The sequence below is a fragment of the Poeciliopsis prolifica genome, unplaced genomic scaffold (genome assembly GCF_027474105.1).
Source record: "Poeciliopsis prolifica strain line A6 unplaced genomic scaffold, Auburn_PproV2 SCAFFOLD039, whole genome shotgun sequence".
Classification (NCBI taxonomy): domain Eukaryota; kingdom Metazoa; phylum Chordata; class Actinopteri; order Cyprinodontiformes; family Poeciliidae; genus Poeciliopsis; species Poeciliopsis prolifica.
Window position 1 is genome coordinate 5,256,805 of NW_026562414.1, and position 26,564 is coordinate 5,283,368.

At 36.2% G+C, this 26,564-nt stretch overlaps 3 protein-coding genes across 6 annotated transcripts in view; 2 read left to right on the forward strand and 1 right to left on the reverse strand.

Annotated features, from left to right (window-relative positions):
• LOC129375430 (protein FAM184A-like) overlaps positions 1-7,402 on the forward strand; it is a 171,616-nt gene extending 164,214 nt beyond the window's left edge. For all 4 annotated transcript variants that reach the window (XM_055054499.1, XM_055054501.1, XM_055054502.1 and 1 more), the window contains one exon: positions 240-7,402. In XM_055054499.1, coding sequence (XP_054910474.1) covers positions 240-419 — 180 coding nt within the window. In that variant the 3' untranslated portion in view covers positions 420-7,402. The remainder of the gene's footprint in view (positions 1-239) is intronic.
• Positions 7,403-8,004: 602 nt separating this feature from the next.
• On the reverse strand, positions 8,005-14,623 carry unc93a (unc-93 homolog A). Its single transcript, XM_055054318.1, has 8 exons — positions 14,399-14,623; positions 13,673-13,854; positions 12,689-12,918; positions 12,031-12,165; positions 11,202-11,413; positions 10,405-10,540; positions 9,714-9,845; positions 8,005-9,016 (listed from the first exon to the last, which is right to left on the reverse strand). Exons 1-8 carry the CDS (start codon positions 14,486-14,488, stop codon positions 8,733-8,735), a joined length of 1,401 nt encoding a protein of 466 aa, XP_054910293.1. The 5' UTR covers positions 14,489-14,623; the 3' UTR covers positions 8,005-8,732.
• afdna (afadin, adherens junction formation factor a) overlaps positions 10,515-26,564 on the forward strand; it is a 119,962-nt gene continuing 103,912 nt past the window's right edge. Inside the window, exons 1-3 of the mRNA XM_055054302.1 lie at positions 10,515-10,603; positions 12,691-12,845; positions 25,732-25,887. Of these exons, the coding sequence (XP_054910277.1) occupies positions 25,831-25,887 (57 nt within the window). The 5' untranslated portion in view covers positions 10,515-10,603; positions 12,691-12,845; positions 25,732-25,830. The remainder of the gene's footprint in view (positions 10,604-12,690; positions 12,846-25,731; positions 25,888-26,564) is intronic.

Below are 26,564 nucleotides of genomic sequence, written 5' to 3' on the forward strand. Positions count from 1 at the left end.
TAGGGGATATGGTCAATTCAAATAAAAAATATTTCTTAATATCCAGGCAGCAGAGGCAAAATACAATAGTAACATGTCCTTGATGATAGCATCAGTTGTTAGCTAGCTCTACTTTTGCTGCGCCTCTTTAAATTTCTGTCTGAGCGGAGAGACGTTGGAGTAGGGGATATGATGATGGTTTGAACTTCCTCGTCCATCCACGAAGGCTCATTTTCAACTCTTTGCTTCTGTGTCTGCAGGTGCAGCAGGTCCAGGTGTTTGCTGACGTCCAGTGCACGGTGAACCTCGTCGGGAGCGACTCCTACCTGAACCAGGGCTCGATGGGGGCTGCGGCTCCCCAGAAGGGCCCAGTTCCCCAGGGCTCGCAGACCTCCCAGGCCCAGCAGAAGAGCCTCCTGCAGCAGCTCCTCACTGAGTGACGCCTGCCCCATCCCGTCGCCTCTCCTGCTCCCTCCCACTGTTTTCTACCGCCGCCGATGCTTTGGAGGCCGGCGCATCAGACCCATCGCTGTCTCTGTCTCACCTTTCGGACCGGATGGAGTCGGCGGGTGTCGGTGGAGGGGCCTGGTCACTTCACCGGGTCAGAACTTAAAGGAGCAGCGGTGTTATTTAAACCTGCCTGTCTAATCTGTCTGACAACCTGTCTGTCTGCCTCAGCCTATTAAAGGCAGGGTTGTCTTGCTGCTCATTTCTCTGTGACCTACTTCCTGCTTCCTGACCCAAGACAAAACAACTGCGTCGTCATTGTAGATTTGCCAGGGTTTCGTCACTGTCGAATCAGGGCCGACCTCCTCTTTCTTTCTTCTTTGCTTTCTTCCTTTCTTTCTTGTTTTTTCTGTCTTGATGACGGGAACGCCCGCAACATCCGCAGCACCTTTGGCTTTTTATTCCTTTGTTTGTGTCGTTTCTGTTCGTCTCTTTCTCTCTCAGCGATGTGGGAATGTTAAGGTTTCAGACCTCAGCGGCATTGTGGGATAGAAGCTCAGTATCAGCTGGTTCTGGGACTGGTCCTCTCTATCTGCTGCAGTGCCTGGTGGAAGTGCGAGTTTCTCCCAAGCTCTGCTTCTTCTTTTTTTTTTTCTATTCTGGTTTTATTTTTTATGTTTTGGGTTGTTTAAAAAAAAAAGTCTGCTCTCTCTCAGTCATTATCTTCGTCATTACGACCTCCAGAACAAGCTTTGACACCAACCGGGACGGACAGATGAGTGGGAGTCAGAGGGGATGCTGCTCAGTTTTGAATTTAGATGTCTTTCTTTATTTTTTATTTCTGTCAGAGTATAAAAACAGACTGTTATGATTATTTAACTGTTTTGTCTGTCACATTTAGCCTCACCTCAGCAGATGTGAATCCAGAAGCCCGGCAGGGTTCTTCCTCTCCTCCTCTCGTTCTCTTTCACGGTTCCTCTCAGCCTATCAGTGTTGTTTGCCACGTGCATCATGCAGGCGGGTAATATTTGTACATTACAGAAGGACAAAGACTAACTGCTTTCCTTTTGAGATAAAAAACAATTGTAATTAATTGAATACTCAGAAAAAGAAAAATGTATAATTTGATTCGATCCATTTATTTTTGTTTGTTTTTATTAGATTTAAATAAGTTCTAATGATGTCTCCTCATTTTTTAAATATTTTTTTTGACATATTGTGGCACAGCTACATGTTGCAGTGGAGGAGGAAGTTATTCCAGCTTCTAAAAATGTGAAATTTTAAGCGATTTGACTTTGGAAAAAAATTAGATATTTGTGGCTCCCTTTTTTTTTTTTCCAAACATAAATAGTTTTATTTTCCAGGGAGCTAGTTAGCCATTTTTATTTTTGCTTTCTTCTGTTTTTGTACAAAGAAACATCACATTTGTTTATAACCATTGTATAAAAATTATAATAGCTGAAGTCGCATCGTTTGCTGCCCTGTGCCGCAGCAAATGATGCGCTTTCCGTTATTGTTCCCATATAAAATGAAATTTAAGTAGAGGCTTTAGCTTTAGAACTTCCTAACAAAGATTTGTGATTGGTGATTAATTTAAAGATGTCAGGAATTTGAATTGAGCTTTTTAAACCGTGTTCATCCAATGGGAAACTCCTCTCCCTCCGCCTCTGATGACGTCACTCCGCTGGCTGCTCACATGTACAGTTTTCTGTTGACTACTGTTGATCGGTCATACACTGTCTCTCAAAGTCATAACAGACACAAGGTTTGAAAATAAGAAAGAAAATCCACTTTTTGTCATATAAAAACATCCCTGCTGAGACGTTGCCTTTAAATATGTTAAATTGTTGCAGAAGTAGAAATTCATTTTATACTGAAATGAATCTAGAAGCATCCAGTGGGAAAATAGTGAATTACTATTTCTCTTCCTTCCTGATGGATTGGAGGAAAGAGGCGTCACATTCACTCGATAAAAAATAAACTTTCACTCCAATTCCAACCTATTTCCGATTATAATTAGGTGAATTGCGGCTTTTAAACCCTGAAATATTATGCAAAATGATCGTATTTCAAGTCGACATTCCACTTGTTAACTCCTCCAGTGATGCTGTGTGAGGCGGAAATCACTTTGCACTGTTCATCTGTTTCAAACCAGTCAAAGCAATTAAAATCAACCTGAATCAAACTTTTGAGTTCAGCAAACCAAAAGAAATGTTCCTGTTTGTGTTCAAATTTTGACCGTTTTTGGGGACAAAGGCCACAAATAGACTTAATATCGATCCATGTTTCACCTCAGATGTGTTGGCGAACAATAAATTGTCTTAGTGGAGAAATGGTTTTTAGCTAGCTGCGTTTCCATTTAATTGCGAAGTTTGATATTTTGAAAAAAACAAAATGTTTTTTGCGCTAGGATGAAGTTTTTTTTTTCCCTGCCATATCAAGATTTGTTTACTTCGCTAAACTGCAACAGAAATACTTTTTGCGTCACATGAGTCACATGACTAACAACCAGATATTGCCACTGATGGAAACCATGAAGAAGAAGACAGGAAGTGGTAGGATGATGATGTTTCTGAATAATTCATATGTGATTTAAATTTTGTTTCTTATTTTAAAAAACATGGAAACTGCAAAATTGTGTTTTTTTGACATTAGTGGAATATTTACAAGTTTTGCGTATATTTGTAATGGAAACGCAGCTACTGATTACCAGACAAAATAACTTTTTAGATAAATTGCATGTGATCCCTACTTAATTTTCCACCCAATTAATGCATTTTTACTAAACACAAAAATAAACTAATGGTTTTCCAGATGTCACCCAGAGATTATATTTTCTGTTTTTTTTAAAGATTTCAAAATGTCAGCCCTCATTTGCAAACATTTAAATTCGAGTTCTGAAGTTGATTTTACTGGCAAATTGCAGCAAAATGTTGTTAAATTTGTGCAGCAGATCTGAATACAAAGTGTGTCGTGTTATTAAACGGCAGAGACATTTCCCCACACACAGCATCGCTCCTCTTTCTCTTTCCTGCATGGAAAAGGCATTCCCAAATGGAAACGGTTTCCTCTACAGTCCGGATAATAAACCGAGACACTCAGCAGCTTTAACATGCCAAACACACCCAAAAACAAAAAGGTTAAATGTTTCGTTATGCAACAGCCTTTCAGTGCTAAAACAGCGGTCCCTCCTTCCTCACTACAGTTCGCTGGTATCGGGTTTTTAACATTTGTCTCATGATGTTTATGTATATAACAGAAATGTGAATGCATATTTGTTCAGAATCAACAGAAAAAAAAAACTAGCTCCGAGTTTGTGGTAAATAACTACTCGCCTCTATCATGTTTTTATTTTTCTACCTTCTTATTTTGTTTTAAAGATGATGTATGTTTGTATGTGCGTGAGTGTGCGTGTGTGTAAGCGATTAATACTGTATATTTGGTGTTCTCTGAGATTGAAACAGACGAAGATGTCTTGTTCGGTTTCTCTTTTTGACTTTTTCAGATCCTGCACAGTTACCTGTGAGTGTTTTATTCAGATAAACTATGCCAGAGAATGGTTTGTTTTTATTTTTTAAAGCGACTGCTGAATGTGATTTTACTGAGAGAAAGAGAGAGAGGGAAAGTGAGAGAGAGAGAGAGAAGCGGTGTGGACTGGCTTTTTGTACGGGTTAATTTAAAAGAAAAAAGGCCATATTATTTAATTTTCTCTGTTGACAGAAGGTTTAAGCAGAGTTGGGAGAGTGGAGCCTTGGTTTTCAGGGGAAGCAATGAATTTCTGACTGATCCGTTTGGGTGTTTTTATCATTTTCTGCATCCGTAGTTAAAAAAAAATGACCAAAGCTTCAACGCGTTTGATGGATTTCATATGCAAACCTCCTCGTCACTGGACAGCACATAATGTAGCGGTTCTTCTTCGTTTCTGGTTCTCCTGCACGCTCGTTTTCGTCTTTTCAGAGTGGCCTATCAGCGTTGAAACCCTGTGATGTCCCAAAGTTTGCTCAGTTTAGACTCTGCCAATGCCGTCTTTTTGAGCCCGAAGTGCTATCACGTGTTTACAGGAAAAAAAATAAAATAAACATTGCAACCATTAGCTATGCACCTTACCTAAACAAGCATTTCCTCATTTGTAATGTAGAAGTTACACTGGAGTGACACTAAGCCATTCATTTAAAGATAAAAACAAACCCATGCTTGATGACCTATCAGCTTTCAGTCTCATTCTTCAACCGAATACTTTATACCAAACTTGAGGTGCCTCGTGTATATATTTGCTGATTAACAATAACCTTGTTAAACAGGGTTTTTTCTTTTTAATGTGAAAAAAAAACATTTTTACTGTATAAATGACTTTTTTTACACATGTAAATTAATCAAATTATCCCAGGAACTTGCAAATACAATCTAATTCTGCACTTTATATATCCGGATCCGATCGGGGTGAAAAGGCCATTAAATCAGATTAGCATTCGGAGATGAAGTGGCTCCTGAAAGTCTACAAAACTCAGATTAAATGCAGTTTGACCTTTAGATCATGACAAATTATTTCAAAACTTTTTTTCCACTCCTGTTGTGTTGTATTTTTTGTATTCATCTGAAAAACAAACAAAATATTTAAAAAGTTGTTTTCACATCCTGAATCAGTATTTAGTGTTCTGTTTGTTAGCGTCTTGGGAAGTTTTCTAAGACTCTGAAGTTAAAACATATTTTCATTTATACTGTGGAAATTTTTAATTGCTTTCTTCATGAAGAACATAATTTTTCCAGCGGTGGGTTAACCTGCTAATGTGTTAACTGCAGAGCTACAATTTTGTGTAGCACCTTTGCTGTCGATATTAGCTTCTGCGATGGTTCCAAGATTATTTAAACTGTCAATTTCAATCCACATAAATGTCTAAATTGAACTATTAATGTAGGAAGTAATAATTGTTCACAGGTATTACTGGATTTCAGTTATTTATGAGGCTGTTGGCAGAGCTAGTCCTTTGCTAAGCTAACTTTGAAAACATTTAGCGCACTTAACTTCCCATAAATTAAGAAAATTTATGTTTGCTTGGCTTTGTTGTAAACTTTCGGTTGAATAAATTTTGGCATCTGTGCTCTAATTATCGTGCTCTTATTTTTAAGTGGTGAAGATTAACTTTCTTTCTGAACCTTTTCTTTCACTTCACGTTCTAGTCATGCTTGTTCTGTACCCATAATGCATTGCTGTACCAGTTTAAAGTATGCTGACCGAAGCCCTGGGCCAAAATTAGCAACAAAGTTAGCAATACTCAGCGACTATGAAACAATCTTTTCCAAGTAATCAGTACCTGAAGCGCAACCATGCGACGTGTGGAACAACTATTTTTATCCCGCTGAGATGGATATAATGTTTGTTTTTTATTTTTAACTGGTTGAATTTAGAACGTTAGCCGGAGGCCATATTGGAATCGCGCTTCAGCGTTAGCTCAGCTGACATATTGGATTCGTGGTTTTCACCACTGGAAACTTTCCGTCTTATTTTGTGCATTAGCTCCCGCTATCGTTTATTTCTGGTTAATCAGATTCATTTAAAAATTCATGTCAACTGTCTACAGAAGGAAAGTGAACAAGCTTGTTTGGCCTGTTTGTTCTTCAATTGAATGAAGCAGAAAATTTGTTAAAATCATTTTAAAAAGCTCAATTTTCAGTAGGTTTTGTAGACTTTTGAGAGCCCTTTTATGGTAAAAATTGAAGTACAGGTGAACTGGAGCCATTTTGGGGAAAACAAAAACAAGCTAAAAATTGTACACAGCAGCTGCTTTCTCTGTGGGTTTATTGTAATAACTATGCTGTTCTTCTTCAGGTGATATCCTCTCCCTCCTTTCTGCGCTGTTGAACTCTTAAAATCCTCCTTTCTGGCTTGAACTCTGAACATTCCTGCTCCCGGCCGTTTTCTGCAGCAGCGTTCGCTTTCCTCTCTCTCTCTCTGTGTCAGTGGGAAGTGTGAGACCTTACCTCTTACCTGTCCAAACGATTGTGCACTGATGTAAACGACAACGCACCACTCGTGTCGCTTGTCTTCTCTGTTTTTGCTTGCGTTTCATTGGGAGTCCCTGCGGCGTTTTTATTTTTTATTTTTTAAAGTTGTTGAACAACCGGGACTTCCTTCCAGCTCATTCCGAATGCAGGTTTTCGAAGCTATTCTCACCACGGCGTCAGTTGTCGAGTACTATAAGTGCTGCCTTAAGCGAAGGTTTAGTTTTTTTCTCACCACTTTTGTTTCTCTGGGTGGATGTTTTAAGAGAAGAGACCAAGGTTCCACTTCCTCCCTTGTAAAAATTAATATAAATAGATATATAAATATATAGACAAATATATAATATACATTTTACTCATTTCTTTGTCCAATTTTGTATATAAAACTCATGTAAAGTTTGTTTTTAAAGAGGCATCAGAGCAGCTATTAAAAGACAATATGAGTGACAGTGTTCACCTGGGAGAATTTTATGCATGTTATGTTTTCTTTTTCTCTCGGACTCTTTTAAAAAACCCTCAGACCCTCCCGCTCTCTCTCGTTAAGGTGTGTAACGTGAAAAATAAAAGAAATGTACCTTTTTCTTTGGGAATGTTGTAGACAATCAGTCTCAGGCCGGGTCCAGTCCCAGCAGGGAGTGAGAGCCCTGGAGGCTATAAGACAAACTAAACTCTCTCTTTTATTTTATTTTTTGTTTTGTTTGGTTTGTTTTTTTGTCTACTGGAAGTCCAAACTCGGAGGTTTGTTCATTCATATGTTCATGGCTGCTCTCAAGTTTACACAGAAACACACACACACCGACACACACTTCTCGACTACACTCAAAACACAAACACCTCGTGCATTTGGTCCCTCTGCTTTTTGTTTCCAAGGTGAGGATGCCAACCTTGTGGAAATGATGCTTTGACTAACAAATCTATAACATCTATGAATGTGGGAATGCAACACATTGCAATAAAAGCACCATCTGAAATGCAACACGTTGGTCTCCTGGTGTTCCTTAAATATCAGATATTATGATGTTTACGATGCATCTGCGAAAAAGCTCGGTGACGTTTTCAGTCGGTGACGTTTTCAGTCCGGAGTTTTCTAGCTTTGGATTTATAAAATATTTCAAATGGGTCTGCAAACTGAGGGCCAAAGTCATTCAGTTGAAAACAGTCACAAATATGCTTTTTTTAATTACCTATTTTATTTTCTGTCAGTGCTGCATCCAAAACTCAATGAAAAGTTAAGTGGAAGGAAAAAATAATTGGTAGAAAATACTGAGAGGTGTTTTAGACTCTTGACTTAAATTTAAAATCCAAATAACAGAAATGATTTTGTTGGGTATGTAACAAATTAACCTCTCAAATCTTTATGGACTTTTTTTTAAAGATGGTTTCCAGTAGCAGAACTAAGCAACGAAATTGAAACCTAAAAATTAAAACATTGTCTAGATTATCCAGATATTTATTTAAAACTCCATTTTAGCAGATGTTTTTTGTGCAGTTCTTGTCTTTCATGCGTATTAATTTACCTCTTTCCTTTATTTACCTGTAAAGTCCTTCAAATCACCTGTTATGTCGGTTACAAAAAGCTCAAATTAACACTTTTATTACTTAAACTTCCATAAACAGTATAAATTTTATTTCATTTACAGCGGAGTAAAAAACAGTTTATTGTAAGGAGGCTGTTGGGCTTTATGAGCAGATAGTTCAAAATAAAAAGGTACGATAAAAAGGCAAAATCTAACATTCAGCAAACATTTACTAAAGATTTAAACATGTAGGACCAGAGACATTCACAGAGATACCAATGAAATTTCAATAAAACCTATCAATTTAACTAAAAGACATTTTTATTTAACGGGAAAATATTGTGCAAAATTCACAAAATGAAAACAAAAATCTGCAATAAGTTGATGCTTTTTTTATGTCTTGAAAATGGGCCATTTCAAAACATGGTTACCTAGCAACCTGCGCAGAGACCAGCCCGTTACCTAGCAACCCAGGGGAGCTACATAATGTTTGCTCATAATAAACATAAACTAACCTGTTCAAAGGAGCATAAAGTTTCACCTTTAAAGATTATAAACATTAAAAATCAGTTTGTGATGTCAGCTTCTGATTTTAACTTAATGTTAAATTTTACATTTGTTCTGGTTTTAGCAGTGCAAAAAAAGTCCAGAAAACCAACAACAAAAGGTCTATTTAAGAAAAAGAACAAGCTTTCCAGCTCTTTATAGTTATTTAACTTTTTTTTCTGTTTCAGTTGCAGGAGTTCTGGCTCAGCAGTCAAAGAAGGAAACAATAAAACGAAAAAGCTTCTACATCCAAGTCTGACTAATGATGCCCGTTTCCTCTGCTCTGTTCTTGGGTTTCTCATAGGTGGCCTGTTCAATGGGCTGCGTGGGATTCCTGTACTCGTAGTACTCCACTATGGGGTAGGTGATCATGGTAATCACCAGGACAGCCAGCACGATGTACAGTTTAGTCTCCAGGCACAGGAAGGTGCTGTAGGCGAAGGCGATGACGAAACCAAGCGACTCCCACATGCGGTAGTTGGCGAAGGCGGCCTCCTTGTCCCGCGGGAAGAGGATGCCATAAAGAGCTGCAACAGATCAATTTGAAGGTGGACTCAGCTGTTTTTACCGTTAATCTTGTGCATGTGCAGTTGAAACCAGTTTTGTAGAAGTATGGTTGATCCTTGAGAAGAATTTCCAGATGCCTAACGGTACCACATTCATTAGTTCAGACATTTATATGCAAATCTAGACGTGATGTGAAGGTCCAACTATCAAACTGTCCAAGAAGGAGACAGGTTTTGATCAGAAATGTGCAGAGTGACCCCAGAACTGAAGCTAAAAATATAGTGAAGAATCTTTCTAAAGTTGGTCAGATGGTGTTGATATACAAATTAAAACTTGTCATATAGCAACATGCGCTGAAGAGCCGCTCCATACGGAAGAAGCCATGACTCCAAATGTTCACAGGGACAAAAATCTTCATTTTTGGGGACATGTTTTGTGGTCTGATGATACCAAAGTGAAACGTTTTGAGCTTAATGGTAAAATTTAAAGTTAGTTATTATTGTGAAACATGTCAGATTTCTACAAGTAAATGTCATTTAGGTACCAAGCAGCACAAATTATAGTTTCAGATTCAACAGCTGAAATTAGTTCGGACCAAAACAAAAGGTAGAAAACAACAAATATGTTTTGGTGAACTGCTTCTAGGTTCCTTGCAGGTGGTTTTTCCTGCTTTCCAGACATGAAAGCATCTAAGCAGAGGTTGTAGGTTTTTCTTACCATTAGTCTGAGTTTGCCAGACGGCGTCCGCCATGCCCCACAGGGCGGGAAAAACGAAGAATACGGGCAGCTGGTCAGGATGAGGCCTCCATATCAGGAGGGCGATGATGCAGGCCAGGTTGAGGGCACCAGCTGGAAACAGATGATTCCTCTGGTTACAAACATTAACCACAGGGGGCGCTACTTCAACATATTTTACTCAAATAAAAGAACAAATGAAGCTCAATTAACGATACTTCATAATAAAATAGCTCAGATAAAATGTACAGCGTGGTAAAAATACTCCTAAGAGTTTTTTTTTCTTTTTTTCCAAAAAGTTACTTAAATAAATATAACTAAGTACATGTAAGTAGTTACTTCCCAACTCTGTATATCACCGACTTTTTCTGATGAGCACAATTCCGATGTTTTCACTAAATAAAATAAAATAAAAACAAAACCAGACCTGTGCCACTTCCATATCAGCACTTATTACTGTACAAACATTTAAAATGATCCATAAACTGTTTAATCCATTATTACTTCCGTAAACATTTTGTGAGGCGAATGTTCAGCTGCTGCGCATGCGCGCCGCTTTCTAGCAGAACGGCCCCGATAAAGAACAAAATAAAGATGGGGAACAAACACCAAGACATGCTGTATGGACTTATTCTTATATAAAGAGTTTAAATACAACAAAATGAGCTTTTACCGAAGAAGAAGAGGGCGGCCCTTCCGGTGTAGCGAGCGATTCTCCCAAACAAGTAGGAGCTGAGAGAATTAGTGGCTCCGAAGCACATCATGACGTAGCCGACGAAGTGGATCCCCAACGCACACGTTACGTAGTTCTGCGAAGAGAGGCGGCAAAACGGGAACAAACTCAAAATGGCGGCAGATAGCGGCAATGTTCTGTAAGCTATTTCTACGTTTTTCGCTTCGAAGCGAAGGCTTCTGAGTAAACCCCCAAACGTATTTATACCTTTGGGGGTTTAATATTCTCACTTTATATTAATATTCTCATTTTACACCAACTGAACTTTATTGTATTTGGGGGGTCAGGTGTTACGGGACGTTATTCTTGACTGGAAGAACAAGATGCAATATGTTTAATAATAAAAATCCGAGCCTTAGAATTATATTTGTAATGTTTAAAGTACGGAAGAAGATTAGGGTCACCGAAAAAAAGAATTCTGAGATTTAATCTCAGAATTTGTTTTTTTTTTTTCGTTGGCCCTAATCCTCTTCTGAATGAAGGGGATATATGATGCAGAATTAACATTTTGCACCTTTTTGTATTTCCAATTGGGCCTCAGTTGCTTCTAAAAACAGTTCAAGCGCTTAAAAAAAGACAGCAAGCTGTTTTTTGGCTGTTTGCTGACTGGAAGATGAGCCATTCCAAAAGCCTATAATTGTTGAGTCACATTGAGCAGTGGACCATTATGTAGCAACACCAGTAATGATGCTTTCTCATTCTCGCACCAACTTAATTTTTATTTCAAGTGTCCTTACTTTGGTGTATTCCCCGGAGAGGAAGCTCTGCTCGAAGCCGCTGTACATGGTGAGCGGGATGAGCGTCAGGAGCCTCCAGTCCTTCAGCAGCCTGAACGTGGCCAGGAACGTGTGGCAGAACGGTTCCCGGTTCCCCCGAAACTGGCTGGTCTGCTGGTGGTCGATGTTGTCCAGAAATATCGATATGATGAGTATCGCTAGAACGCCAACCCCTACGGGACAACTCAGATCTGAGACTCCATTCAAAACAAATACAGGAATTTTTTGCGTGTTAATTTGCGCTTACACAATATACGCAAAAACTAACTTTTTCTCAGAATTATGCCTTTTTCTCTTTTTTTAGGTCAGCCTAATAATTTTCCATAGACATTGTTTTGAGTCGCTCTTAGAATAATTGCAAGTGTTACTTTCCATAAGCAAACACCATTTTTAATTTTTGTTTGAGGCTCTGTATGTACCATTAATGTTAGACTCACCCTACTGTTGATGCAAAGAGCGCTGTCATTCTGAAACATGAATTCTGCCTCACAATAGTAACTTGGTATAGTCGAAGTTGCTTCCAAATTCCCAGTTGATTTTACTGACTGGAAGGTTGAAATTTCCCAGTTCTAAGTACAACTGGAATGCAACAATAAAATGAAATGAAAATGTCTATGTGTGTCTCTAAAAATCAAACAAGACCAAGATAAAATCTAAGTATTTTAGGCCAGCTTACTTTTTCAAAATAATTTTGGACGATTTAAGACCTTTTCTACATGCCTGGACAACCTGCCATATTTTTTCTGCAACCAAAGGTGTTTTGTGAGGAAGAGTAAAACTCTGAAATTACCAATGTAGCAGCCGAGAAGCGTCCACACAAGCTTCTGTGCAGGTCTGCTGGAGGTGCTGTTGCTGCTGCTGGTATCAAGAGTGATTCCACAGCCGTATGCTCCACAGGTTTGTAGGATGTCCTCTGGAATGTCGGCTGGAAAAAATAAAAACATGCAAATGTTAAATACACTAAAAATAAATAGAGAAAGCAAAACCTGCAGAGATGTTGGTTTCCACTGCCTTTTAGGGCTTATTTAAGGGGAAATGTTGTCTTTGTCAATTTGCAGAGGTGAATCTAATTCAGAACAGGAAGAAAATAAAACAGGAATGTCCTTTCTGGAGAAACCAGTCAGTTAATCTTTTATAAACTGATAAGAAAGCATTTAAACCAAGATGGCAACTTTGCGTGATGAGGTTGTGGGCGTCAGAGGAAAACTTAGAATGAATACACTTATTGTCAACAGTCAGAAATGACAAAAAGCCAAGAGCAGTGGTGGGCATTGCTGGCTAAAAGGTTAATTGTGCTAAACATAAAGCAGTAATTATAAACATAGTTCTGCTAATGCTAAAGCGCTACACCAACACAGTAGTTAGGAGAAGCTGATGTTAAAGTATAGTTTGTTTGTAAGCCTTTAACTTGACTAATATGGCTGACATTAACTGGATCGTCTGCTTACAGATGCTGGCGTCCTGCCCAAAAATGAGCGACGACATCAGGTTTCCCCAAACTGCAGATGACTGGAAGATGAAGAAGAAGATCCCAAAGTAGTGGTTGACCACATCAGAACCCTTCTTATTGTCCTTGGCGGCTTGCATGTTCCCAGAGATGGTCAGGTAGGTGCATTTAGCCGACCACAGAGGGGATCCGCCCAAACCCAGGATGAAGGAGGTTGGGATGAGGGTGTACCTGCAGATAGCATCTTCATTTATCCAGACGTTGGTCACTTTGTTTTTTTGTTTTCTAAAATATGCTTTTTCTTTGAATTTAGAAGTTTGAGTCAATGAGAAAGCAGCTAGCTTGGTATGTATGCCGCTGATTAAATGACGCAAATAATTAGTGAAATGCATATGGTTGGCATATCACATAATTCTTATTTTTGATCATATTTAGCTCTGACTACTGTGAATTCCTGGTATTTGAGAGGATTAGGTACCACAGCTGCACTGCAAATACTTGAGACTTCCTCTAGAATCCCTGATAACTGACTATTTGAACAATTCAGACACCAAATATAACTTAATATGCATAAATATTTACAGTGGAAACTGTCTTAGTGCTAACATAGAAGCTAATATCTAAAATTAATATGGATTTAAAAAGTTGATTATTTAATTTAAAACAAGACACTTTTTTCACGTTATAAATTAACTTTTTCATCACTAGTAAGGAATTATTTACTTTAAACAAGCGCCTACATTTTGTTGAAAAGTTACTTTTAAGTTAGTTTTGTCTTATTTCAACTGTATCCACACATTGAAAGTAATAACAGTTCCGATTAGATTTCTTATCTTGTAAATTTGTGTGAATCTGCACAGAAAAATGAAAGACATACTATCATTTTTTGACTCAAACATCCTAAAGTTGCCATTTTTTGTTGATTTTCATAATTTTTAGAGGTTTAATCAGCCTCTTCTGGTCAGCTTGGTTTAAAAATCTTTACCATCCAGGGTAGAGGTTTCCAAAGGAGTAGGACACGTAACAGACCATTCCCGCGACGATGGTCCATTTACAGCCCAGGTTTTTGATCATGATGGGCGGCAGGAACATGGAGGAGATGATGATGGCGGCGTAGATGACGCTCAGGGATGCAACGCCCATCCCCTGCTCCGCATTCAAGCTGCTCTGCACAACACAAAAATCAAATAATAATCAGGAACCCAGGACCTTCTTGCTGCAAGGCAACAGTGCTACCAACTGTTATAAATATAAAAATTCCCAAAAAAATACAATTAAAATTCAGAAATACTTCCTTAATCCCAAAGGAAAATTTAATTTTATTAAATTAAACACATTTTTATTCGTAATGTGACAAAATATTAAGAGTATTAATAGTTTTCCATTTAAATGTGTATTTAATAAAATATCTTACTGAGCATATCAGTAATTTTTTTCTGACTCTGGTCTGAAACCACTTGGTATTTTGAACGTAAAGCAAAACTTTAAGCAAAATATTTTTTTTCAGATTAAATATAAAGATTTGTATTTTAAATAATCATAAAGTGTCACTTTCTGACATTTTTACACTTCAATTTATCCATATACTGTGACAAACATGTTTTTATTATTATTTAGCCTCAAAAATCCCTTCTTTGATAAGTGAGAATTAATAATTTTATTTTTAGCACTTTTTGAATTAAAAATCAACATTTAGCATTTATCCGCTTACCTGTAAGCTCTGCAGGCCTCCATACGCCGTAAACAGAGACAGAAATCCAATGGAGACCACCAACACATTCTTAAAGTTTCGGCTGATCATGATTGACTTTTTAAAAAAAAAAATAATAATTTTTAATAAAAATAAGACAATGAAGCTTAAAAAAAAAAAAGAAAACTAAAAAGTCCTGGTGGGGTTTAATCTAGCAGCTCTGCTCAAGAGCAAAGTCAGAGGAAGGCTGTTTATTCTGCAATGACTGTCTCTGATAAAGTCGTACAGTTAAAATAACTCAGGTTAAAGTCCAACCCTGTGTGTGTCACACACACGACACACACACCATTTAGAAGGTTTAATTCCTGCTGATTACTTATCACCAACTAAATCTGTCGTAAAAAATTTTTCTGTTTCCTTCATCTGTCTTTTATTATTGAAAATATTTCATTTCAGATCTTTAAAATCCAGATTTAACTTTCCAAACGTGTTTTTTGGTTTTATTGTTTTTTTAAAGTCGATACGTGTGGAGCAGTGAGCAAAGGTTTACAGCACGTTGATCCTTTTATGGGAACTCAGAGGTTTACAATGCAACTTGTTTACAGGAATGACACAAACTGATGTTTTTCACCAGGATCAAAGTAAAACAGACGCCAGGAAGACGCTTCGCATATCAGCTGATATGCGAAGTTTTTATATAAAACTTAGTTTTATATAAAAGGAGGAAGTTTATTAATATCACTGGTAATGTTGGGAATATAATATAGGTTTAAAACTGACTCGCATTAATAGTTATTTATGATTTAATTAACTTTGATATTTAGCTTGATAGCTGTATGTTTAGTTAGCCAACTAAATATTTTGTTTGGAGGTAATTATTTAGCTTGATGACTACATATGTAATTAACAGGCTAAATATTTAATTGACAAGCACAGTCAAATAACTTTGAAGCTAAACATTTAGCTAGCTAACCAAATGTTTAGCTTGTTAACTAAATAATTTATTTGGAGCTAAAATTAGCTTGTTTACTAGCTAATTATTTAGATATTTAACAAGCAAGCTAAATATTAGCCAAAGCTAAATATTTAATTGACAAGCTTAGTTCACCAACTTTGAAGCTAAATATTTAGCTTGCTAACAATATATCTAGTTTGTAGTGCATTATTTAGCTTGGTAGCTGTAAATTTAGTTAGCAAGCCAAATATTTTTTAGAAACAAGCTTTGAAGCAAAAAAATATTTAGCTTTCTAAGTAACTATTGGAGCTAATTATTTAGCTAAATATTCAATTGAGAAGCTTAGTTAACAAACTTTGAAGCTAAATATTTAGTTTGCTAACAAAATATTTAGCCTTCCAGCTAAATATTTTTGGTTGACAAGCTAACTACTTTGTTTGGAAGTTTAGCAAACAAGCTTTGAATCTAAATATATAACATCAGGGAATCTGTAGTCATTAAATACGTGTTCCTTGAGGAACCTCACATATTTTTATTTATGTTTTTGTTTGTTTCTTCAGATTTCTTTTGCTCAAATGACACAGCGTGCATATAAACATTCCCATTTAAGCCTTTAGATTTTATACCTTTTGTACAAAACATCCTGAATGATGCACTTTGGTCAAGCTTTCTAAACATTTTCATTGCTCACGTCTTGGTCATTTGTTTTTATGCTCTCTGTGAAACAACCAGCAGAGATGTATCTTCTCTACCAGGTTTCTTGCCCTTAATTTGACCAAACACTGAATCCTACACCAGCAACAAATGTAAATACACATAAATAAAACCCTAATACATACCAAGAACATTTTTGTAGTTAATTTAAATGACAAAAAGGTGAGAAAGAGTGACTAGTGATGTAGTCAGTGTCAATAAAACATGACTCAGCAGTGGGTATAAACCATTCCACATCATCATCAAGAGATAGTAACTAAGACAACATGTTTCACTCCTTATGTTCAAACCTGATTACTAACAAATAACTTTCCAAACAGTTTTTTTTTCCTTTTAGCCTCTGTTGTAAACTGTATATTCATTTATTTCAGGGACAAAAGCCTTAAACTGTACATCATTTCCAGTACGAGTCCTATCTGATTGAGTTTATGGATCTCCTGCCTCACCCTGTTGTTCGGAAACAATTAGGTGTGGCTGTAAAGACTTGTTTCTGATAAAAACACCTCTAGTTATCTTTTAAGATATCACAGTTAACTTAAGATAACCTACTGAAACCTGCTGCTTAAGGGATATTTTGGGTTTTACATTATGGTCATAAAAACGTATATTTTGCATTTATTACTTTATTGTAGGGAAAAATTTTTTTTTAAATTCAGCTTAGGATTAAAGTTTAGAACGTGAGCACAAAACTTAGCTTGAATTTAGTTGTGTAAATTCAAGCTACATGTTATGTCTATAGAGTCTGAATGATTTTATGTTGGAGAATTTAATTTGTACATCTATTGACCAACAGAGGGAGCCAGAGTGCATTACCAATGTCAAATCTCCTGAATTTCATCTTGTTCTTTTATTGTAAAGTGAAAAAGGTTTTACACCCTTCCACATTTTGCCTTTTCCTTTTTTCCACACTTTCAGTGCCTATATAAAGTATTAACAGCCTTGAATTTTTTACCCTTTATTGTGCTATTATAAATCAATCATTATCAACAGACTTTGTTCTCTTTTTTTTTACCAAATAAAGTAGAAAACTGCTAAAATAATGACAATTACGTTAAAATATGAAACATAAAATGTGTGATTATAAATATTCCCCTTCTTTAAGTGACATAAGTTAACATTAGTTGCATTTAAGTAGGTCTGCAACTAATAGTTATTTAAGTTTTCAACTATTATTTCAGTTATTCTGATGATTAGTCAAATAAAAAATTGAGATTTTTAATTTAACCTCTCAGCTTTTTTCCTTTTATTTATTTTTTTCAAACAATACTAGAAATACATTAAGAGGCAAAAAAACAACAACAAATAATTAAATTCCTTTTTTAAGTAAGAAAATGTAATACTATAAGACATATTTACAGACAAAAGTGTTTTTATCTTAAGTGCAAAAATATATGTACATTTTGTGCAGTTTTGACTTAACTATTGCTCTGAGTATGTTTGGATTTTTAAAGTGTATTCTCCAGTCAACAGTTAATCAATTACTAAATTAGAATATTTCAGTAATCGATTTCAATAGATTCGATTAGCCTAGGGCAGACATTGTTAAGCAATATATATCTGCGCCATCATTGGCTGGCCAGCGGTCAGTTGACCAAACCTGCTGGAACTCTGCTGGGGTTGCTAGGTAACGGGGCTGGAACTCTGCTTGGGTTGCTAGGTAACGGGGCTGGAACTCTGCTGGGGTTGCTAGGTAACGGGGCCAGAACTCTGCTTGGGTTGCTAGGTAACGGGGCCAGAACTCTGCTTGGGTTGCTAGGTAAACGGGGCCAGAACTCTGCTTGGGTTGCTAGGTAACGGGGCCGGAACTCTGCTTGGGTTGCTAGGTAACGGGGCTGGAACTCTGCTGGGGTTGCTAGGTAACGGGGCCAGAACTCTGCTGGGGTTGCTAGGTAACGGGGCCGGAACTCTGCTTGGGTTGCTAGGTAACGGCGCATTCCCCGTTGAATTTAACAGTTATCAAAACCGCAACAACAACAACAAAAACCCATGAGCTTACTGCCTAAAAAAAACTTTCTGGGACGTTTTTAGAAGAGTTGAGACCCAAATGGAATTATTAAAAACCTTCAAAATATAAAATTAGCGTAATAGGTTCCCTTTTTAGTGCAAGAACTGCACCTGGATATCACTCTGGTTGTCAGAGCAGTATCTACGGGGATTTAATTTATAAAATAATCTGTGTCAGATCTTGAATCAAGATGGAAATAATCCCCAGAATATGAAAAAATAACATTGTTAGACACTCCCTGCTTGATAAAGACTCTCTGAGCCAAAACCAGGATTCATTTTCCAGAAGTGTCGCGACTCCAGCCAAGTTTTCATAAAGTTTCACTGGAATACTTTAGGGCTGCGTTCAGATTTTTTTAACCATCGAAGGTGACTGGGTAAAAAGCAGAGCAGTCAACTAAGACAGTAAACATAAATAATCAGATCTTTTTGTTTAAAAACAAGTTTCTTTCTTTAACCTTCCTTTAAAATGACCAAACTTGGGTCAGTTCATGTTTTGATTACTTCAGAAGACGATGCGTTGACTTATGTTCACTTCCTGAACCACAACCACCGAATCCCTGACGTCAAGCCACAGTTAATGATTATAGCTATAGATATCTCCAAAACATGAAACACGTGTCCACACTGACTGACGTGCAGGTGTTACACTGTCAGACGGGCAGGTATGTCTCGACTTCCTCAATGTGAATCTGAAGCTCTGTGAGTTCAGAGGTCATCTAAAAACATGCTGCTTCAATCAGCAACAGAATCCTTCATGCAAATTACAAATAGTTTTTTTGTTTTTGCTTTTTTGTCCCTTTTAAGTGTTTCAGATCAAAATGTGACCTAAATAAACACAGAATGCGGCTAAGATGTCAAATGGCAAATAACTAAATATGTCATATTTGTTGAATAAAGTGGATTTTCGTTCATCCACTTCAGAATGCATACATTTATGCTCCATTGTACACAAAATATATTACTTGAGCGTCTTTTGGTTTGAGATGATAAATTTGACCTTTGTGCCTACCTATATTGTAAATTTAGGTATGATGCAAATTAGATCCACCAGGCATTTAAGGAATGAAACTGAATTTTCAATCTCATTATGCTTATTTTATTAATGTTCCTCTTTCTCAAGCAAGATTTTGAAGTTGTGTTTGAAAAAAACATAGCTTTTTCATAATTAGTGTTTCAAATACTGTAACTATATCCCTTGTTGTTCTTACTCCTCCTTTCCTTAAAACTGATTATGAAATCTGTTTTATAAATTGATTTTCATCTTGCAAATACTGAAAAAGATCATTTAATCTTCAGACTTGGAAACGTTTATTTCATGTTTCATCATAAAACATATTATGTAAGGGCGAGTACTTTCATAAATAATTATTTGTTCACCAATAATTAAATAGTTTTTGTAGTTTGAAGTCCTTTAGATTGAAAGTTGGATAATTGAAATACATGCACAATATGCACTCTTTTTACAATTATACCTAAATTTCACATATTACTTAATACTAATGTTATTCATCTACATTCCTTGGTTGCCTGGAGTTGCTAAAAAGCTTCAAACCAAAACTTAGATATAATTTTATTCACAATGTTTTTTAATAGACAATATGTAGAAAACCTGAGCCATCTTATACATTTTGCTTTCAGGATTCTGGAATCCTGAAAGCAAAATTCAATAAAGCACATGTAGTTCAGATTCTGACCACTAGATGGAGTAAATAAATGATCGCTAAGACACCCACTAAAACAGAAGTGATTTAATATTCTCATTCTAAATTTTAATCCAATATTTGATCATTTTCAGGTTATTTTTATGACACTTAACAGAAGTTGAGCACCAAAAGGAGATGATTGTTGAAAACTTGACAGGCCTCTTTGAACAGCATCACCTCAGATTGTCCACTAGATGGCGGTGCAGCAACATGATGCCAGGTGAAAATGTCCAGCAGCTGTAAAAGTAAAAAAAAAAAAATCTGTTAAACCAAACTTTTTTTGATGCCGGTCATGATTGTCTTTGTAATCAATAATTCTATAGATTATTCTGATGACTAATCAATTAATCAGTTAAAAAAATGTACACATTCTGCAAATTTTTTATTTAATCTAGTCTAAATACATTAAAAGGGTAAAATTATGACATAAATTTCTTTTTAAATGAGAAAATTAACACTATTTTTCTAAATTGTAATACAATAAAACATATTTACATACAAAATTAATTGATTATAAGTTATGTTCATTTTATTTACAACATGAGGAGAAGATAAGGGAAATTTGGTGTTTTTCTGCTAAAGTTGCTTTAATATTTGATGTTGTTGATGTTCTATTACCTGAGCAGAGTCATGGGAAGAGAAACCTCTTTCTCACACACACCCACACGCACACACACACACACACAAACACACACACACACACCAACTCACCCTCTCCTCTTTTTTTCTGCCTGGTCTTGTGGCTCTCTTGAGTAAATCCCTGCAGGAATCTCAGACCTGCGTGTGAACCAACCTGATCAGGATCCTGGACGTTTCCAAAGACTCAAATCAATCCATCTGTACAACAAAAACACAGATTTTACCTAATATGTTTGGTCTAGTTTTGTCTTAACTCACTAGAATTAAGACTAAATTCATCTTTTAAGCAAGATACAGGAGCTTGTTTTAAGTAATGTCAATATTGATGGCAGATTATTTCACTAAGACATTTTTTCATGTTATAATTTAAATAATCCAGTGGAAATAGAACTTTTTCTTTAATATTAAGGAATCATTGACTTAAATCGAGCTCCTATATCTTGCTTAAAAGTTACTTTTAAGTTAGTTTTGTCTTAGTTTAAGTTTACTAAGATGTTTGCACTGAAACTAAACCAGAAATACTTGATAAAATGTTTGGTTTTTTTCAACCAGTTTTAAGAAAACTGCACAACTTTCACCTTGGAACCCATCTCTACTGTTTTACTTCAAAGTTGACCAAAGAGTGTTAGACAACTTGGTTTATTTAAAGTGCTTTAACTATAAATGTGTGCACACATTGAAACCTGGCAAAGACAGGAGGGTGAAACAATGAATATTTATTTATTCAAACCATTAAAGCGTTTAATCTCTAGTTCCTCTGGTTTCCTGTTGTAAAAACAAAAAGAATACGAAGCATTAAATTAACGTCTGATGTTTTAAAACTATTTAGTTTTGATTTAAAATCTGAGTTTTACTGTGTTTTTAAAAACGTTTCACTGCTGAGAAGCTGCTTGCATGACAGCGTTGTTTACAGATTCTCTGGCCTTATCGAGTTCGCCGGTGCATTCCAGAGAGGCCAGAGGTGAAAGCTAGAGGTCAAAGGTTATCAATTAGGAGGCAGCAGAAAAGGGAAATGCAGGCAGATTGGACGTCACTCATTTCCTTCCTGTAGCAACAACACAGCAGGAAAAACTGAAATGATGTTGATAATAAAGGGAAATATGACGTTAATCTCACATTATGCAGATATTTTAACTATTAAAATTGTAAATTATTTAAGTGTAATGTGCTGTAAAAACACATAATAAATATCTACTGATTTCATTGGCAACTTGCTGTTAATACTTCAAATCATAATCTTTTTTCACAACTAGCTCTGAAATAAAATGTTTCAGACGTAGCATCTTTACCTTTTGTCAACGTTTAGCTGCGTTTTCGATTGTTTGCTTTTCCCGTTTATATATCCTGATCATAAAAATGAACAGAAATAGTTTGAGTGACAAGTTGGAACACGACTGGAGCTGAAAGGTTATGAAAATTATTATTTAAATAAACTAAATAAAATGAAAGAAGTCAAACTAAAGCATTTCCTGCTGCTAGAAAAAATAACGATGAAGCTTAGAATAAATTTTACAAACTAGGAGATGTAAATGGAAGATGATTGTCAAAAGGGCTGAAACGATTAATCGCGATTAATCGATTACTGAAATAATCGCCAAGTCCTTTATTGATCAATTAATCATTAACTGGAGTATACTGACTCAAAAAGGCAATTTGCTTAAAAGAAAAAAACCAACAAAATTGCACACAAGATCCAAACTATTTTGTTTGTAAACGTGTTTTACCCAAAACTTTTTAAGTGGAATAATTTTTATCTGGTTCAAATTCACTGAACTTATGCCATGTTTTTACATTTTAGAAAGTAAAATTTTTAATTTCTTATTTAAAAAATTAATTAAATTGTTTATTTGATCCTTTTTGTTATTAAGGGATTGAATAAAAAATCTGTTGAATGTGACACATTTCATCCAATTAATGAATCAATTGTCAGAATAATCAATTACCAAAATAATCATTAGATGGCAAACAAGGAGACGCAGAAGGAAGAGTTTGCTTTTTTGTTTTCTGTTTTGTCTTTTTCATCTGAGTAGAACAAATCCTTGAATAGGTTTAAACTTCTTTAATGCTGCTTATTCTCTCATTTATTATCAGTGTGAGACAGAGTGTGATGTCACTGACTGAGTGAAGGCGGCGTCTGCATGCAGTCATCTTATTCAAAGCGACAGACTCATGTGTTGCAGCAGTAGCAGCCTGTAGAGTGAGAGGCACCAGACGATCCATTGTTCAGGGTTTGCTGACACGGTGCCTCATCTGCAGCGTTTCTACTGTTGCAGCACAATGAGGCCGGCAGCACAGAGATGCTGAGCCCAACGCTGCTCCGCTTTGTTCCTTTCAGTGACACACACTGGGAAACACAGACGTGTTTGTGTCTTAAAAGTGATAGAACAAAATCGATGTAAACGTTTTTGTGACAACAGAGAGTGCTGTAATACCACGCCACACCAGTAGTTGGTGAAATTTATTGTTTGTTGTTGGTTTCTTATGAGTTTAAGCTTTAATTGTGAATCAGAAAGTGGTGCAATACAAGCTCCAGCTCTTTTAGATGATTTTAGATCAGTTATCTGTTCCATCACACCTGAATTCAGTCAATGGCTCAGTACCAGTTAGATCTTATTAGGACAGTTTGTAACTTTTATCAAAAGTATTTGTTTTTGTATTTGGTGATCTGTAAAAAAAATCGAGTTCCTTTGACTAGAAACAACCAATCAGAGCCAGGAGGCGGGTCTTGGCGCCGCCATCCTCTCCACTTCGCTGCAGCTAGCATAGCCTGTTATGAATGCTAAGGCTAGTTAGCATAGCCACCGATAACGGCGGGTAAACAGTTTTTCTGTGATGGTAATTTGTTTCTCCATCATTAGCACATTTACCAGCGTGTTCATATGTACATATATGTAAAAATATATGAATATATATACGTATTTATATATATGTTATCACATATATTAATGTGCTTATACTCACCAAATACTTTTTTACTTGTATTTGAGTAATTTGTTGGACAGATACTTTAATTTTACTTGAGTAAAAACATGTTGAAGTAGTGCTACCCTTATTTGGGTGTAATGTTTTTGTACTCTAACCATCTTTTATGAATAAGTTCACCTTAACTTATTCATTTACTTATTATTTTTCATATGAACTCATGTTAACATGATTTGATTCATGTTCATAGTTCGGCACCTCAAGATTCAAAACAACGCTCAGAATTGAATTAGTTCTTGTTTATTTATCATGATTTGTCTGAAATCAGCTTTCACAACACAGTGGAGATGTTTAGTTCACCTGAAATCAAACTGGCGTTAAATGATCGTCTTCAAGTCAGATTTATAGACAAAAACCTGCACTTGGTTTCACAGAAGAGGCTCAGAAGAACTTTGTCTTCTTGAGGTATGTTAAATTAAGATAAAGGAGTGTGGGACGTGCAAATCAGGCTTGGTAACAGAACATTCTCTCATGCGGTGACGAGTCGATAGGCACTCTGCTGCCTGTTATCAAAGTTTGGTGGACAGAAAGGAAAAAAAAGTTCAAGAACATCCTCTTCTCGCTGTGAGGTGGAGATATTCTGCAAGAAAGGAGAAAAAGATAACAGAGAAAGCTCCAAAAGAGAGAGAGAGAAAAACGTAGCATGAATAATTCAGCTCTCCCTTTGTCTGCTCTCCATTTATCTCTCAATCCTTTCTTTTTCTCCTCCCGTCCCGGAGCCGCAGCTCTCTGACAGCTTTATTGTAGCTGCAGGGAGACACTCGGTGAAGCTAAAGGCGTTTTGTGATGAGCGTGTTCTCCGTCCACCCCCACCGCTCCCTCACACACACCGATGCTGCTTTAAATACCCTGCTAATTAGACAGCCAAATTACAGTCCTTTCAGGCTGCATGCAGCTGAGGACTGTGGGAAACGTAGGCAGCTTAAGTGCTTCCTTTATTGCCACTATGGCAGGGGACCAGGAGCGTTTTTTTTTTCTTTTTTCAGGGTTTCTAAAGACAGAGGAGAAAGAGATTATCAGTGAGAAGAAAAAATAAACCCTGGATGAGCTCAGAGGGAGCGTCGTGTTGGAGGGGAAGGTTTTAGTCAGAAAACTTGAATTTGTTGATTAAAAACTCTTCAAAACGTGAATGAATACATTCTAAATAGAGTTTATTTCAATAACAACAGTAGGAGAGACTAAAATGGATGAAAGGCATTAAGTAGCGAATGACCTATATCCATATAAATTCATTTTATTTCAGGCAAATTATGATAAAATAAGTTGAATATGTATCTTGATGACTAAATATTTAGTTTTCTAAGTAAATATTTGGCTTGGAACTGTAACAGTTATAGCTAACATGTTAGTTAGCAAGTTAAATATTTGCCTCCAAACTAAATACTTTGTAAATATTGTTATTTTCAGAAGTATGTTTTTACATTTTATCTTTTTCTTGTGATGTTTTATTTAAATTTTCTTTTTGGCATTTTGTTCTTGTGCGATTTTATAGCTTTTAAAAGTGCTAAATACATAAACTTGCTTATTTAGCTGGCTAATTATACCATAAATAAGCAGAGCATAAATATTATAACATACCAGAAATAATTGCGATACTTTGTACACTGATATTGCAAAGTCAGCTGTGTTTCACTGTGTTGTGCTGCTACACGTCGATCATCTTATCTAACATTGTAACTTTTTAAAATTTCTGCTCAGGAATAATTACATTTAGCCTGTTTATTTAACATGTTGAAATTTTAATATGAACGTACAAACAACTCCAAAACTAGTTTCTGGTTTTCTAGTTTCTCACACTTCGTCTCCTCAGCTCGTATCACACAGTGAAACAGGAATATCGAGTTTTACTTCACAGTGCATGACCAGTCTCTGGGTTTCAATACTACAAACTGGTTTAACTGGTGACGCCCTCTCTTATCTCATCTCTGACTCACTTGGCCAGCTGACTGTTGCTACAGCTATTTGTTTCTGCTATCAACAAATAGCAACACACACTGCATTAAATATTGATGGAATTATGCGATTTATTTATTTTTGTGCAGGAAATTTCTGTTTTTCTACAAACGACTGTTTTTAAGTCTTTAAAAGAAAGTAGAAAAACAAACCAGGATAGAAGGAGTTACCATTATAACTACCTGTTAAATCCCAAATAAATGGCCTATAATTTGTGGGGTAAATTTGGAGCTATGAAATTTCTTTATTTTAGAAAATGTCAAAAATTAAGCTCAAAATTTCTGAGTTAGTCCCAAAGATTTTGTCATTTTTTTTCTATTTACAGTAGCCATAATACACTGTACTGCTAGATAAAAAAACAAGATTAATTTTTTTAACGTTCTGTTTGTTGGTTCCTTCAGATTTAACGCACATCGACTCCAAACGACCCGGCAGCTGTTTTAACAAACCGCAGTCAGACAGGAATCCTCCACTCTTGTTTCCGATGACGCTTTTGTCAGATGTGCGAACGGCCCAACATGAGCTCCCTGAACATCTGTAAAACTCAACTTTCCCCTGTGAGTTTGACACCCTTCACTCCTCCCTCGTTGCTCTGAGTGTTTTAACCTCCAGCTTTTACTTTTTCAGCGCTCTGAGTTGATGTGTGGCGTGCTGCGGAAAGTTAATAAGTCTCAGTGGGTTGAAAATCAGGACTGTGAAACTGTTATACTCGTAAAATTTACTGTCAACATCTGGATGGTCATATTTTCCTCATAAAGACAGACAGAATAAGACAACAATAAAGTCAGTTAACAATGGGAATGAATTAAAAAGCAGCTTTTCATTGAAAAAAATCTCTTTTCTCCCCTGGTTTTTTGCAAGAGCATCAATAAATGTCAGTAAATGAAAAAATGAATACATGAAATCTGTATAATGATGTAAGTCACACTTCTTCAAGTAAGTGGCTGAAGTACAATGACATAGTTGTAAACTTCTGCCAAAAAAATCTGAAATATCTCAGTTTGAAAAGTCAAACATTGCTAGAAAAAAACTCAGAAATTTTAAGATTAAGCTCTGTAATTTTCTAGAAAAAAAAACATTTTTTTATTTTCAAAAGTTGAACATTTTTGTCTTTTGAAATTTTTTTGTCTAAAAAATGTCGAAGCTTAATCCTTAAATTTTCTTGTTTTTTCTTGCAAATTTTAAACTTTTGAAATTTCCAGGTTTTTTTTTTTCTAGAAAATTGTTGAAATCA